Source organism: Octodon degus, unplaced genomic scaffold (assembly GCF_000260255.1).
Source record: "Octodon degus isolate 3935 unplaced genomic scaffold, OctDeg1.0 scaffold00331, whole genome shotgun sequence".
Classification (NCBI taxonomy): Eukaryota; Metazoa; Chordata; class Mammalia; order Rodentia; family Octodontidae; genus Octodon; species Octodon degus.
In genome coordinates, this window is record NW_004524907.1 from 236,409 (window position 1) to 252,934 (window position 16,526).

General features: G+C 45.3%; 1 protein-coding gene across 4 annotated transcripts in view; it reads left to right on the forward strand.

The window, feature by feature from the left end:
• The window catches only part of Bcl9 (B cell CLL/lymphoma 9), an 89,273-nt gene that overhangs the window by 69,545 nt on the left and 3,202 nt on the right, over positions 1 to 16,526 (forward strand). For 3 of the 4 annotated variants that reach the window (XM_004647828.2, XM_023708115.1, XM_023708114.1), the window contains exons 3-9: positions 191 to 273; positions 4,253 to 4,565; positions 5,647 to 5,963; positions 7,137 to 7,326; positions 8,266 to 8,365; positions 11,700 to 13,941; positions 15,137 to 15,397. In XM_004647828.2, coding sequence (XP_004647885.1) covers positions 4,513 to 4,565; positions 5,647 to 5,963; positions 7,137 to 7,326; positions 8,266 to 8,365; positions 11,700 to 13,941; positions 15,137 to 15,397 — 3,163 coding nt within the window. In that variant the 5' untranslated portion in view covers positions 191 to 273; positions 4,253 to 4,512. The remainder of the gene's footprint in view (positions 1 to 190; positions 274 to 4,252; positions 4,566 to 5,646; positions 5,964 to 7,136; positions 7,327 to 8,265; positions 8,366 to 11,699; positions 13,942 to 15,136; positions 15,398 to 16,526) is intronic. The other variant, XM_023708116.1, reaches the window with a different exon arrangement.

Sequence of the window (16,526 nt, forward strand, 5' to 3'; positions counted from 1 at the left end):
TATGTATATATATATATAATGCCCTTTAATAATTGGACATTGATGTTGTTTATGTAGGAGACAACTTCTTAAATTCATATTCTAGAATGAGTAAGAGACCTGTTCTCTTAAGATAGTCCATGACATATTGACATTGTCATCTTTGAAAAATCCACTGAGGACTTTTTCTCCCTCACTTTATCCTTTTCAGGTGAGGGTCACCTTTGAGAAAGGGGTTCCTGGACTCCTCGCCTCCAGGATGAGCACTGCAGTGTCGTGACCCTTGGGGTTTTGGTGAGTAGACTGACATGATAGATGAACCCCATCTGGCTTAGAAAGATGATCTTGGGCGAAAATCTTCCAATTTATTCAATAGATTTTTGTTTTGTTTTTACTTATATCACCCAACTCCCCCTCTCCATCCCATCGCTCCTGATAGGTACAGTCTCTATTTCTGAGTTCAGCTTTTTAGATTCCTCATGAGTGAGGCCATGTACTATCTTTCTGTGCTGGGCTTCTTTTACATAGCCTATCTTTTATGTTCATCTGTGTTACTATAAATGATAGGATTTCATTGCTTTTTTAAGGCTTGAATAGTATGTGTGTGTGTGTGCATGTGTGTGTGACATTGTCTTCATTCATTGGTGGATGCTTGGACTGATTGCTCTCTTAGTGATAGTTAATAATGCTGCAGCAAACATGAGAATGCAGATATGTCTTCAACATGTGGATTTTATTCTCTTTGTATAACAATTTTTTGTTTTTTGAGCAAACACCATGTTCTAGGCACTATATAGTAAGTGCTAGGAATAGGGACAAGCCAGTCTTGGTCCCTACCTTCGTGGAGCTTAGGGTCTGGGAAATATAAATGTTATACAGATGATCACATAATTTACACATACATTTAGAAAACATGGGGTAAATTTTGAAGGAAAAAACCCAGATGCTACAAAGAGAAAGTACTGAAGACCTTCATGTAGATAGGCAGTGTTAAGAGAACCTTACTCTCTGAAGAAATAGGTAAGCTGAGTATCCATACTCCCACTTTCCTAGCACAAGCTACTAGGTAGATAAAGAGGCCTTTTATTAAGATATGAAAAAGTAGAGGAGAAAAAGTTTGGGAAGAAAGCTGTACAGAAGTGAAGAATTCATGTTCAACTGGTATAATGGTGCACACTTGTAAACCCAGCACTCAGGAGACTGAGGCAGGTAGATGACTATAAGTTTGAGGGCAGCCTGGGCTATGTAGTTCAAGGCCAGCCTGAACTACATGGTGAGACCCTAATTCAAAACACAAAACAAAACAAAAAACCTTTTTTGTTCAAACTTACAAAGTTTGAGACATATAGAAAGGTATCAATTAGTAGTTCTGCTGGAGGTCTGTGGTGCATAATCCAAGCTGGGAGTTGCTGGCATGGAGTAAGATTGGGAAGAGAAGAGGACCCAGAGTAGACAGTCCTGAGGAAGTCAGAATCTTAGAAACTGGGTAGAGAAGGGGCCTCAAAGGAAGCAGGACAGAGAGTAACCGTGGAGAGTCGGAAGGGGAGCTAGGAAGACGTGGTGTTAGGGCGAGCAAGTGAAGATAGTTTCCAAGAAGAGATCTGCTGGCAAAATCGAGGTGATCAATACAGTAAAAAGAGGTAGACAAGTGTGATTTCTGTGATCTGGAGGTAGAATTTGGGTTTAAAGACAAATGGCAAGTGAGAAATGAACACTGAGTCTTGTCAGCTTTGTGGGGAGACTGGACCGTTCTGTGGAAGAGCTTTTCCTGTCCTTAAAGGCGAACAGTTGAGTGCTCACCTACTATTCGGTGGAACTATCAGATAAGATTCATGGAAGAACTTTTGATAAATTGTTCTCACTGTTCAGAAAGGCTAAAGCTCGGGATAGTTTTCTCACAACAGCTCACTTGGATTAGGGATTGAAAACCTGGACTTTACTCCCCGTTCTTGGGGGACACCCATGCTTGCCGCAGCGGCCGTGCTGTCTCCATCCTTAAAGTAAGGGTGAGGCATGGAGGAAGCCTGTAGAGCCCAGGGACACTGATCGGGAGCCCAAGATAAAGCATTTGCGCCAGTGTACTCCACTCATCCTCTGGAAAGTACCTGTTGATCAAGGTCAGGTGAATTGTGAGAATAAGAAACTATGTTGAAATACTTTGAAAAGTAAAGTACTTTGTGTTCTCAGCATTATTATCAGAAATAATCTGTGCTACCAGCTCATCATAAATGCCTGGAGGATTAAAAAGATGATTTGATATTTGTCATGTTTTGTATCCCTTTGGAAGAAGAGTGCAACACAGTTGCCAGGTATTTATGTTCTGCTAGCTGCGTAGTCACAGGACCCAGCTGTGTTCTTAGTACAGCATACTGAGTATCAGAGGAAAAGCAAGGTCTCGCAAACAGGGTTCTTGTCCCCAAAGAACAGAGTCTTCCAAGGGAGATGATAGTACACAATGGCTTGTTAGGTACATGGATAGAGTGCTATAGTGACGCAGCCAGAAAGTATGAGAAGTTACAGGACAACTGTGTAGATACCAACTGCTTCTCTTTTCCCAAGGTAAAGGTTTTCTGATGGTTTTGTCCATGCGCGCATCCTTCACTACTTCTGTTCAATCTGTGATTCTTGATGTTTAGTGAGAAGTTACAAAATGGTTTATGGTCCTATGTGTTGAATTTGACAACTGCAATCCATTACATACTCTAAACTTGAGAAACAAGAGCTGAAAGGTAGTAAGGGATAAAAATACAACCTTAAATGTAATTAAGACCAAAATGTTTCTAGAGTGCTTTCTCCTGAGATCAGCATAAACACATTCCATAATGTTTTATTCTAGTTCTTTTTCCTGCCTTCTTTACTTAAAAAAAAAGGAGAAAATGTAATTGTGTGCACTCAGAACTTACATAAGCCCCCTTCAGTGTTCCAGGTAAAATTGTTGGGACTCTTTGCAAATTTCTAAATGAGGAAATGGATAGTAACACTTGAAAGTGGTTGTACTGCCAACACCTAGGTCATAATTCAGTGGTGGCAAATCTTTTAGAGCTTTCAGTGATACAGATACATGAGTGTCGTAGGTTCTCCACCAGCTTTAAGTGGTCCTTCCTAAAGCTATCAGTAAGCTGTAATGCCTGAGCTATTTCCATAACCTTTTGTTGTTGTTGTTTTGGCACTGGGCGTCAAACTCAGGACCTTGCGCTTGCCAGGCAGGTACTTATGCCACTGAGCTATCTCCACGGGGTTCTCACCTGAGCGATTTCTGACACCTTTTCATTCTTTAGCTGTTAATTCTATACCTAGTGTTTGCCTTCAGGCCTGTAATCTGTCCATCAGGAAGCGAGGTGTAGATGAAGGGGAGGAGAAGGAACAGTGAGTAGGAGAGAACCATGCTGAACTCCCCTGCAGGAGCAGCGACTCCAAGTATACCTGGGTATTCCCTGAACTAGTCGCGGCTTCCCTAAATAAAAGGCCTTCTCATTTGTTCTCTAGCTAGGTACAGGAATTCATTCATTTTCTTCACTTTTATACGTCAGAGTACCTTAAAAATTGGCTCAAAAAATCTTAGCTTTCAGAGATATTCTTTTACCTTCAGAATTGTGAATCATTTCCATGCATAGCCATGCCTTTAGTCCCTGTCACGAAGCAGTAGGAACGCGAGACACATTCTCCGCATAATTTAATAGAAAGAGCATAGAAATGAAGGGGCAGAACTGATTTTACTTGGTATTGGCGCACTATTTGTTTTCAGAAGTGCCTCCTTTAATGTCCCTTTACCCTTGAGGTCCTGAGAAAATAAGCATGGATTCATTTACTTCATGGTTTGAAATTGGGTGGGTTTGGTACATTTCAGGGCCATTGTTTGCCACCAGAGCCAAAAACCACAGTCTCTGTGGATTTCAGGATCTAGGGCTTCCAAAGCATTGTTTTCTTCTTTAAAAGAAAAATGTTAGTTTTTAAGGATTTGTTTATTCAGAAGTAGAGGAATAGAAGAGAAAATATATAGGGAAAGATAACACTTTTTCTCCATGCTGCTGGGTAAGAGGCTGGTGCGTGGGACCGAAGATCTTAGTCCCTCTTCAGTTGCCTTACTTGGCGCTAGAGCCTATGGGAAGGATAAGAGCACTGCCCTTCGCTTTCACCCTGATGGCAGCTGAGGGCTGATCTCCCTGCCACTTCACTGCGTTGCTGTTTTCACCTTGGTCCTGTTCTGTAGGTGTTTTATGTCTTGCTTTTGTTCCCAACTTCTCATTTTGTTGGGGGTGGTCTTTTCCCACAGCGTGCCCTGGAGATGCGAGATTTGCCTTTGGCAGTAGGAGGCACACACCCGGAGAATGCGGGAGCCGCAAGGGGAAAGGACCCAATTCTACAGCAGAGAAAAACAAAGAGGAAAAAGGCACACAGGTAGCCAGCACTGAGGGACACATCAAGAAAGCAGTGGGCCACTGCCGCGGCCTCCAGCAGCTGCTTCTGCTGCAGCCCGAGAGGAACTCGGTGAGCCCATCCCTGCTGGAGACTGCAAGCTCAGGATTCCAATCAATGCATTCCAGTAATCCTAAAGTGAGGAACTCTCCGTCAGGAAACACACAGAGGTAAGGGCCAGAGTCTCCGGCTGCCACTCGGTGGGGGTGTCCTGGGTGGCCCACACTCATTGCAGGACCAGCATGTTGGATTAGAAGCGAATGACATCCAAGTGGGGAAGGAAGAGAAAAAATAAATAGTACTAGAGTAGTGCAGGCTAGTAAAGCATGTGAAGAGTTTTCTTGTGGTGTTCTGCTATCCATTATTCTCTGACCTTTCCTCTTTATGAGCCCCCTCGTTGACAAAGACCAGCAATACAGGGATGGCAGCCCTTTTTGGGACCAGCTACCCACACTGCATCCCCAAATCCCCTTATTTATTGCCAAGTGCTGTCACTGCAATTAAACCTAAACACTGAGGTTTTAGTTTAGCAAAACCATCTTGTACATTAGCATCTTTTGCACGTGTGCCCCAGCTTTGCCACCACCGCACTACCTGCTAAACTTGGTACATGAGGAAACCAGCCTAGAATAGTGAGGAGGCCTAAGATCCTGCCAGCCATGTGAAGGTTTGCCTCTGTTTCTCCACACGACAATTTCTTCTCCCCGAGAGGGCAGCAGTTGACCCATACTGCTGTGCTGTAGTGCTGCTTATTGGGAAAGATTTGCATCCTCGAGGCTTTCCTGGCCTGACAGGCACCTGCAGGTTTCCCTGCTGCTGTCCTGGACCTGCTCACATTTTCCAGCAGGCAGACGGGGCCCTCTTTGCAGCTGTTCCTTGTCATCAGCCAGGGGTGGGTAGTGTGTTGATCTGAACGATGCTGTTTGTTTACTCTGAGCTAGTCTTGGTGTTAGAGTCACTTCTCTATGTACATAGAAACCGTTGTCCTTTATTGACAGAAGCCCTAGAGATGGGTCCCCATGTGACTGCAGGGTTCCCGAGCCTGGCAGGCCTCGGTGCTTTATCCTCCTCTCTGTTGATACCTCTGATGTGGCAGCCAGGGTGGGGGGAACAGACAAGGCAGAGGGAAGATGTGGGATGACTGTTTGGTCCTCAGGGTCTATTGGCCCACAGTAGAAACCGCTGTTCACGAAGTTGTACTAGCCAGCTATATCTGGTGTCTGATTTACCTTTGTTGTTTGTTTCTTTTAGTAGCCCTAAGTCAAAGCAGGAGGTGATGGTCCGTCCCCCTACAGTGATGTCCCCATCTGGAAACCCCCAGCTGGATTCCAAATTCTCCAATCAGGGTAAACAGGGGGGCTCAGCCAGCCAATCCCAGCCATCCCCCTGTGACTCCAAGAGTGGGGGCCATACCGCTAAAGCACTCCCTGGCCCAGGTGGGAGCATGGGGCTGAAGAATGGGGCTGGAAATGGTGCCAAGGGCAAGGGGAGAAGGGAGCGAAGTATTTCGGCCGACTCCTTTGATCAGAGAGATCCTGGGACTCCAAACGATGACTCTGACATTAAAGGTAGGTCTTTAAGATCTTGGAGACTAGAGGGAAGTAGGTGTTCCTGAGGGAAGGCCTGTGACATATGATGAAGGCCAGAGGTTATTTCAGCCAGGGGGAGAATAGGTGTCAGATGCAGGAGTTCTTTTTTTACTTACCGAAGTATGGAACTACCTTGAGGAAAAGTTCCACTCCTGACGGTGAACGTGGTTTGGTGGGATGTTTAATGAGTCAAACCACATTCTTCTGCACGTTTCTGGCCTGTGTGCTGTCCTGCTTCATTTCCAAGCCTCTAGCTCAAGTGGTCTGTGCCAGTGGCCCATGCTAGAACCGTCTTTCTGGCATCCATTCCTCTTCCTCATCAGAGCAATCCTCCAAGTCTTGAGTTTTGTGCTCTCTGGTTGCCACTTTGTCAGACTTGTAGACACAAGAGGAGGCCTTAATGACCCTGGCACTAGTCCAGATTTGTCACAGCTGATTTCAGTGTGACAGGAGTGAGCTGCTACCAGATGTGGTAGAGATTTGGCAGGCACTGAAATGGAGCAAACCAGGAAGGGGTACGGTGTGTGTGATTTTAGGCTTGCTTCCTCCCTTATGTAAGATCACAAATCTTAAACTCTAGGCCAGAAAATGAGGATAGTATTGAGGAAATAGAAGTGTTTTCCCAATGTAAATTAAAAACGAAAACCTCGTGGATTGCTCTGCTCTTCCTTCCTCCTTCTTCTCTCCCCACTCCTTCCCCAGGTGTTGAGGCCTCCTCAGTTTAGGGGGTGCCATGATCAGCAAGACAGGCACAGTCTCTGAAAGCTAGGGGTGCATCTAGGAAACTGATATTAAACAATTAGAGTGGAATTCGATAAATGCTGAATGAGAGAAGTTAGGGGACTGTGGCATCAGTTAGTGGTATCTAGTCAAGTCCTGAAAGGTTCAAAAAGTTGCTAAGAATGAGGGAAGTTATGCTAATATCTGAAAGATGGGTAACAATTAAAGAGGAAGAGGAAGAATGCTTTATAATGAGCCATTTGAAGAGATGAGTATTTGAAATGTTATGAATAGAGAAAAGGTTCCCTCTTTGCAAGGAACTTCCTCCTTGAAATCCTCAAGGTGGGTTTGTGTTGTGATGCTATAAATGCTGGCAGACAAGAAAAAGGAGTTTTATTCTGTCTATGACAATGAGTCTTTTCATTCCTTTAGAATGTAATTCCACGGAACATATAAAGTCCCAGGATTCCCAGCACACACCACACTCGATGACCCCAGCAACTGCTACAGTTCCCAGGTCTTCCACCCCCTCCCATGGACAGACTACTGCCCCAGAGCCCACACCTGCTCAGAAGACTCCAGCCAAAGTGGTATATGTGTTTTCTACTGAGATGGCCAATAAGTAAGTTGATGGCTAGGTTGGCTTCTGGGTGTAGGGACCTAAGTTTCCATTGCAGTGGCCCTTTTTAAAAAAGTCATTTGTGTTACATAAAGTCAATAGAACAAAAAGAGATAAAATACAAATTGTCCTCTACCCTACCTCCCAGAAGCATCCAGTGATAGTACTTCCTGGGCTATTTTTTCATAAATTTTGTCCTTATACAAATATACATATATACCTTTAATAGAGAAGAGATTGGTTGCATAGTACACACTTTTCTGTCCACTGTTGTGTATCCTACCACATATTGGTTGATTGTGATAGTCGGGATGGAACCAGGGCCTTCGCACTGAGCCATATATCCCTCCCTGTCCTTAGGGACAGGGTCTTGTGGAGTTGCCCAGCCTGGACCTGAACTTGTGCTTCTCCTGCTTCACCCTCTTAGAGTAATGAGATTAGAGATGCACATTGCCATGCCCACCAGCACGGTTGTTCTTTTTCAGATGCCAAAGCAATAAATGTCTGGAGTAGGATAATCAGAAAATACAAATAAAAGAAACAATCTCAGATTCACAGAGAACTACTGTGAACATTTTCCTATATATGTTTCTAGTGTATAGGTGAACCAATAAATTTTTTTGTCAAAAAGTATTCTGCACTTTTTTTCCTCCACTTTAAATAAAAGGTGGATTCCAACAGCCTTAGACTATCCTGTCCCTAGGTGTTAAGGTTTTGTGCTCACCCTTCTCAGTTTGGGATGTTGAAGTAGGATTCTCCATAAAACATAAGTAATGAAATGTGTTTTCCTTAATTTCTTCTCATTCAACATTTCTGGTGGCTCTTTCTACATATATTCTCTTTTCCTTCCCTTACGAGTCTAACCCGGGTTTAGGAGTTAAGGATTATAGTAAGCAAAACAGAAGTGAGTCCTAGCATGTGCTGTCTCTTCTGTTTTTGTAGAGCTGCAGAAGCTGTACTGAAGGGCCAGGTTGAAACAATCGTCTCTTTCCACATTCAGAACATCTCTAACAGCAAGACAGAGAGAAGCACAGCCCCTCTGGTACGTCATTTTAGATACAGAATACCGACTGCAAGGAGGGAGGGTGGCGAGTTAAATTGTTAGGGACAGTTGACCTTGGTGGCTTGAGCCACGGTCTGGGCATTTAACCTAATCTTGCCATTATGGGATCTTAAACATGTCTCTCTGTGTACTAGATTTTTAACCAAGATACTAGGAGATTGATGAATTACTAAAGGAAGAGGATGCAAAATAAAAGAGGAGTTTTACAAATTGTTCAGGGTTTTCTTCATGAAACCCATCTCTAGGAAAATCTCAATTCCAAACCCAGTGACAGAACCGGTTATAAAAAGATGTAAAGTGGACACAGTGGCACATGCCTGTATGGACTGAGGGAGGCTCGGGCAGGAGGATCACAATCTAGAGTCTTTTTTTTGTTTTGGCGGCTCAGGCTGCCTGAAGGGCAGGGCTAGCTGGGGATCAAACCGCAGTATCCTGCTCCTGACCTTTGCATGAGCAGGCGCTTAAACTACTGAGCTAAGGGCAGGCCCCCACAAACTAGAGTCTTGTCAGGGAAACTTAGCAAGACCCTATCTGAAAATAAAATTTAAAAAAAGATTGGGGTTTGCTGAAAGAGTACCCCTGGGCTCAACCCCCAGTGTAAACAAACAGCCCCTCACAGATTCAAAACACCCTTAGAGTTAGCTGAAGAACACAAAAAAGCTTCAATTAAAAGTGTGTTGCTGCAGGATATAATAATTCTGCAGTTAGAGTCTTAGTGATCAAGATGATTATTTTTTTCAAGTGAGAATCATCAAGGCTTTTTAACTGCTTGCTATTTCTAAATTATAATAAATATTAATCTGTTTCCTGTCTGGATCTTAAGTATCTACTACATACTGCATTTGTAAAAACATGCAGCATTTGTTTTGATACATCTAGGTTGCCAAATCGAGCTGATAGCACTTCTTGTTTCTAGTCATTTCAGTGCATGTTCCGGATGCTGCAGGTAGGCAGTTCAAGACAGGCCCTGCTTTCAGAAAGCCTAAAATCTGACACTTCTGGTCTTAAAAATACAAGAAAAGTTAAGTGACAAGGGATCAAAGTTACAATTCAGTATAAAATAGGTGACACATTGTGTGTTTTTTGTATGTCGCTGTGGACCACATAGCGAGTGTGGTCTTTCCTAGGCTTAGCGGAAGGATTTGCTATTCCTTGTGCATCTCTGCTGCTTAAGGGTAGAGAATGGACATCATTGTATTGAAAGTGCTGCTTGGGGCTGGAGAGATAGCTCAAGGACAAGCACCTGCCTGGCAAGCCTAAGGTCCTGAGTTCAATCCACAGTACCACAAACCCCCCCTCTCCCCCGCAAAAAAAGTGCTGCTTGTCCTGGAGTGCGTGGGTACATTGCAACTCAGCTCAGTGGTCTGTTGATGTCATGAGAGCTCTTGATACTCTTGTCACCTCTGCCTTTTTATGGTACTGAAATGAAATTAGGAGTTAAAGAGGGAATTCATGATGGTCTGTTGCTCCAAACCTAAGAAGAAAGGCATGGTATTCAGTGGTTTCTTCTGTGAGTTGCTTAGTGAAATCATTACCCACCTACAATAAACAGATCCTGGCCAACAAAATCAAGGGTAAAATAGCAGTAGAAGGAAAATTAAGGTGACCACTAAAGGAATTGAGGCATGGAATGCCTTTTTGACCATACAAATTCAGCAGATATTTCCCTCACAAATCTATCTATAAACAAGCATACATTGTGTTGTTACCTCCAAGTGAAATATATTGGGGCTGGGGAGATGGCATAGTGGAATAAGCGCTTCCCTGGCAAGCGCAAGGGCCTGAGTTCAATCCCCGGTTCTGCCAAAAAAAAAAAAAAAAAAAAAAAAATTTTAATTTCTTCCCCCAAAAAAAGGAGGAGGGGGCCGACAGGTGGGTTTTTTTTTTTTCCCCCCACAAAATGCAAACACTCAATGCTGTCTTTATGTATATGAAACCTAAGTTGTTCGTGGGTGTAGATACATGTAATGACTTGTAGAGATTCACATCCAGGTAAATAGAATAGTAAGACAAAGCCTTGGGGATTTGGGGAATACAGCTGCATTAAATGAACAAATAGGAGCAAATGAATGCTAGAAAAGTATCATGTAGCTCAGTGGAGGCAAGTGAGCACACTGACAGTCTATAAATTAAGGCTTTTTTTTTTTTTTTGAAGGGTCTACAGGGTGGTCAGGGTCTCACTACTAGATCAGACTTGTAGTAATCCACCTGTTTACAGCCTCCCAAAAGCTGGGATTACAGGCGTGGGCCACCATGCCCAATCTCAGTTGCCATTTCAGTGTGCACTGGAGGATTGAACCCTTGGCCCCTATGCCTGCTTGCAGGAGCTTTAATCCACTGAGCTATTTGGTCGTACCTAGACTCGGCGTTTCTACCCCCTAAAGTCTTAACTCTGCTAAAGTTCAGACCCAGAACATGTACATCCCTCTTCCAAATATTGATGGTGTCCACGACGGATTTTAGGTGAGTGTGCTTACACCCACGACCTAACATAGCAGAGGTACTTCATAAATAATAATAAGGCAATCTTCCAACCTGTTGAAAAGGGCACCCTGGTGTCTGTTGGAAGGAACAGATCAAGAGACACCATGAGCAAGATGGCCTCTTACAGATGATCTTAATCTCAAGATTCCTGCTTACAGATTATCTTACTATAATTAATGTACAAATTCTAATCAAATGTAGAATCAGTGATCACAAACTGAAAACAAACCAGAGATGTCAGGCCCCCTGGAAACTCAAGGAAGGGAGGTCTTCCATAGTCACCTTGCTAGAGGAGACATTAAAATGGATCAGCCTTCCCGCTGCCTCTGGCTGGTAGAGTGTAAAGCCGCAAGAAGCGTACGCTTTCCCTTTCAGCTGGAGACAGTCAGACCTTTTGAGTGACAGTGAAAAGGCTGCATATGCAGTTGTTCTTCTAGGGGAAAGAAAAAGGTGTTAGGTGTAGCCTCCCACAGCCCAAGAAACTAAATCTTTCACTGAATCAAAAACACGTAGTAGACATGTGATATCAAACCTGTTCCTCGAAATAGATACTCAGATGTATTCACTTTGGCAGAGTGGCATTCCCTGGCTTGCTTATAAAGTTATTGAAACCTGATCTTCAGCGTGGGAGAAAGGATGCTATTTGACAGGAAGGTTTGAAAACTAAAAAGGTCTCTGAGGCCAAAGAATGGTTGAACACCAACCCTCTGGAAAGCAGGTGTCAGTGTAGATTTACATTACTGAGACAAATCTTTTATAACATATTTTGCTCTTTTAATTGTGCTGCTGGTCAATTTGCTAGTGATTCTAAAATCTTATCTATCTTTAGAACACACAGGTATCTACCCTTCGGAATGACGTAAAGCCTCTTCCACAACAGCCCCCAGCTCCAGCCAGCCAGGATCAGAATTCTGCTCAGAACACCAGAATGCAGCCGACTCCACCCGTTCCGGCACCAGCACCCAAACCTACAGCACCCCCACGCCCTTTGGACCGGGACAGTCCTGGCGTAGAAAATAAGTTGATTCCTTCAGTGGGCAGCCCTGCCAGCTCCACTCCACTGCCCCCAGATGGTACTGGGCCAAACTCCACACCCAACAACCGAGCAGTAACCCCCGTCTCCCAGGGGAGCAGTAGTTCTTCAGCAGATCCCAAAGCCCCCCCTCCTCCACCATTGTCCAGTGGTGAGCCCCCCACGCTGGGAGAGAACCCTGATGGCCTGTCTCAAGAGCAGCTGGAGCACCGGGAACGTTCCTTACAAACTCTCAGAGATATCCAGCGTATGCTTTTCCCTGATGAGAAGGAGTTCACAGGAGGACAAAGTGGAGGACCTCAGCAGACTACTGGGGTATTAGATGGACCTCAGAAAAAACCAGAAGGGCCGATACAGGCCATGATGGCTCAATCCCAAAGCCTAGGGAAGGGACCCGGGCCCCGACCTGATGTGGGAGCTCCATTTGGCCCTCAAGGACATAGAGATGTACCCTTTTCTCCAGATGAAATGGTTCCACCCTCTATGAACTCCCAGTCTGGGCCCATAGGACCCGACCACCTGGACCATATGACTCCTGAGCAGATAGCATGGCTAAAGCTGCAGCAGGAGTTTTATGAAGAGAAGAGGAGGAAGCAGGAACAAGTGGTTGTCCAGCAGTGCTCCTTGCAGGATATGATGGTCCATCAGCACGGGCCGCGAGGAGTAGTCCGAGGGCCTCCGCCTCCGTACCAGATGACCCCTGGTGAAGGCTGGGCCCCTGGAGGTGCAGAGCCATTTTCTGATGGTATCAACATTTCACATTCTCTGCCCCCAAGAGGCATGGCTCCTCACCCCAACATGCCAGGGAGCCAGATGCGCCTTCCTGGATTTGCAGGGATGATAAACTCTGAAATAGAGGGGCCAAATGTCCCCAACCCAGCGTCTAGACCAGGTCTTTCTGGAATCAGTTGGCCAGACGATGTGCCAAAAATCCCAGATGGTCGAAATTTCCCTCCTGGCCAGGGTGTATTCAGTGGTCCTGGCCGAGGGGAACGCTTTGCAAATCCCCAAGGATTGTCTGAAGAAATGTTTCAGCAGCAGCTGGCAGAGAAGCAGTTGGGTCTTCCCCCAGGGATGAGTATGGAAGGCATCAGGCCCAGCATGGAGATGAATAGGATGATCCCAGGTTCCCAGCGCCACACGGAGCCTGGGAATAATCCCATTTTTCCTCGGATACCAGTTGAGGGTCCCCTGAGTCCTTCCAGGGGGGACTTTCCAAAAGGAATCCCTCCACAGATAGGCCCTGGTCGGGAACTGGAGTTCGGTATGGTTTCTAGTGGGATGAAGGGAGATGTCAGTCTAAATGTCAACATGGCATCCAACTCTCAGATGATACCTCAGAAGATGAGAGAGGCTGGGGCGGGCCCTGAAGAGATGATGAAATTACGCCCAGGTGGCTCAGACATGCTGCCTGCCCAGCAGAAGATGGTGCCACTGCCCTTTGGTGAGCACCCACAGCAGGAGTATGGCATGGGCCCCAGGCCATTCCTTCCCATGTCTCAGGGTCCAGGCAGCAACAGTGGCTTGCGGAATCTCAGAGAACCAATTGGGCCCGACCAAAGGACTAACAGCCGACTCAGTCATATGCCACCACTACCTCTCAACCCTTCTAGTAACCCCACCACCCTCAACACAGCTCCTCCAGTCCAGCGCGGCCTGGGGCGGAAGCCCTTGGATATATCTGTGGCAGGCAGCCAGGTGCATTCCCCAGGCATTAATCCTCTGAAATCCCCCACAATGCATCAAGTCCAGTCCCCAATGCTGGGCTCACCCTCGGGGAACCTCAAGTCCCCCCAGACTCCATCACAGCTGGCAGGCATGCTGGCGGGCCCAGCTGCTGCTGCTTCCATTAAGTCCCCCCCTGTTTTGGGGTCTGCTGCTGCTTCACCTGTTCACCTCAAGTCTCCGTCACTTCCTGCCCCTTCACCTGGATGGACCTCTTCTCCCAAACCTCCCCTTCAGAGTCCTGGGATCCCTCCAAACCATAAAGCGCCCCTCACCATGGCCTCCCCAGCCATGCTGGGAAGTGTAGAGTCAGGTCAGTATGCTTGCATCTTCACAGTTGCTCCTTGTAGCTGGAGATTATTAGCGCCTGATTTAGTTACTTTAAGAAAATTGGTGTCCTAACTTGATTCTTTGCTAAAATTTATGGCAAGGTGTATAATGATACTTCCATAGGGTTATGCACACATATCCCATCCTGGCAAAGAGTACGTACATAAGATGGGACCGTTGAAAGAAGGGAAGATGAGAAGTATATGTCAGTTCATAAAGCAGTTTATATTTGTGTAGTGAACACATGCTGGTGAAATAAAGTGTCTCAGTACTGGAGAAAGACGGCTTCCTTAAGTACTGGACCCCCCCACAAAAGCTACCTTCACTCAGGTCAGGAACTTCTGAGCGTAACCCTAAGCCAAGCCCAAAGAGGCTGCTGTAAGAGTTGCATGGTTCTTATAAGTGTCGTCCACAGAAACAGTTACCAGAGTGTTGTCCTTGACAGACTGCTGTTCTCACAGATCAGCTACAATTTATTGGTATTTTCTTCCTAGGAGAGGCACTCACTGATGATGGTGGTTTTGTGAATGGGACCAGAGATGGTCTGTGGAAACAACACTGGGGCGTAAATACTGGGTTGGTTTGTCACCATTTGAGAAAGACTGGAATCAGAATAATCCAGGAGATTTATCCTACCAAGCTAAAGTGTCTGTCTCTCTGTGGGGGAGCAATTCACTGAAGCAGTAGAGTGGAATAGCCAGCCCCCTCAGACCTTTTAAGCTCAATCACCTTGGTTGGGGAAATTAATCAGGAGTGTATGTGGGGTGATGTGGTTATTACCTGGGGTTGGAGCTAGTCTGGCTCATAGCATTGTAATACCTGAGCCAAATTCTAAATTGTGATTGGCAGGGAAAAGAGATCCACTTATGTCCCGTCTTTTCAGTGAAACTGGTCTAAACCATGTTTTCCCCAACCTTGAACTAATATTTCTAATGCATTCCTGGCGTGTTTGTCTTCACATCTGCTGATCCGTCACCTCTATATCACACTGCCATCTCTCTCCGCACACACACAGAGCTTGACTAGAAGATTGATGATTCGTGTCCTGGGTCTAATAACACTGTCCTGCTCATCTGTCTCATTCCGGGCATGCTAGTTCATAATCATAGGGCCTGATAGCCTTCAAAAGGAATCTAATTTTCTGCCCATTTTTGTTTTGTTTTGCTTTGTTCTCTTAGGCGGCCCTCCACCTCCTACAGCCAGCCAGCCTGCCCCTGTGAATATCCCTGGAAGTCTTCCCTCTAGTACACCTTACACCATGCCTCCAGAGCCAACTCTTTCCCAGAACCCACTCTCGATTATGATGTCTCGAATGTCCAAGTTTGCAATGCCCAGTTCTACCCCATTGTACCACGATGCCATCAAGACCGTGGCCAGCTCCGATGACGACTCCCCTCCAGCTCGTTCTCCCAACTTGCCATCAATGAATAACATGCCAGGTAAGAAATAAGAAACATAGGCTGTGGAGCTGATGCTGAACAAAAGAGAAACTGCACCAAGTGTTTCCTCAGTGGATGGAAATAGCTGGAAGTTGGACAAGTTGCAAAATGTATCATCTAAATGAGCTTCATGTAGAATTAAAAGTTCCTGATTAGAGGAAGACACAACACTTCATAAGCTGGATTCTGTATTATTTATTTATTTATTCATTTATTTTGAGAAAGCAGGTTTCTTTATACTTCTGTTGCTTCTACCTGCATAATTGTTTTTATTTTTAGTTTAGTTTTGTTTTTCTTTGTGGTCTTTTAGCACTACTGAAAGCCATTTCTTCCTAATATGCTGATTGGAATCTCTTTAGTTCTCAAGTATTTTCCTGGAAAGGCAACCTCAAACCACAAGCAGCCTCAGGATTTCAGACAATGGAAAGTCCCTGTTTCCTAGAAGAGCATATTGTTTAGGGCTAGGGAGATAAATTCTTTCCTTTTCCTGCTTTACCCAGGCCAATCCCCACCCACTTCACCAACAGGAAATGATCAAGAATGGTTAAGGGGATCTGCAGAAAGCTGTGGCTTATAGCCATGGGTTTCTGGTTCCAGTTCTACTCGAGTGGTTAGGAATGCTATTTGCTCATCAGCAGCCTGAGTTCACCAGGGTATGACACGTTGCCCGAATGGCGCAAACACCCTCCCTCCTGTATTCGATGGGAATTCCATAGAGAAACCAAACAGCTGGGTGTCCTACAGGGTTATTGCAGGAACCATGCACTTCTTTTTTCATTAAAAAATCGATTTATTGGGGCCGGGGAGATGGCTCAGTAGAATAAGTGCTTGCCTGGCAAGCACAGGGCCTGAGTTCAATCCCTGGTTCTGCAAAAAAAAAAAAAAATCGATTTATTTAGTACTTTGTATAACATAATGTTTTAAAGGCTGTACTTATAAGGCAGTATAAAATATTGTCCGGGGGGCTGGAGAGATGGCTCAGTGGTCTAAAGCACCTACTTGAATCAAGCTTGGCGAAGCACAGGGACCACGGTTCGATCCCCAGCACCACATGCCAGCCAGCCCCGCCCCCTGGTGGGCTGAGCTGGCCACACACACACACAATAAATAAATGTAATAAATAAAAATA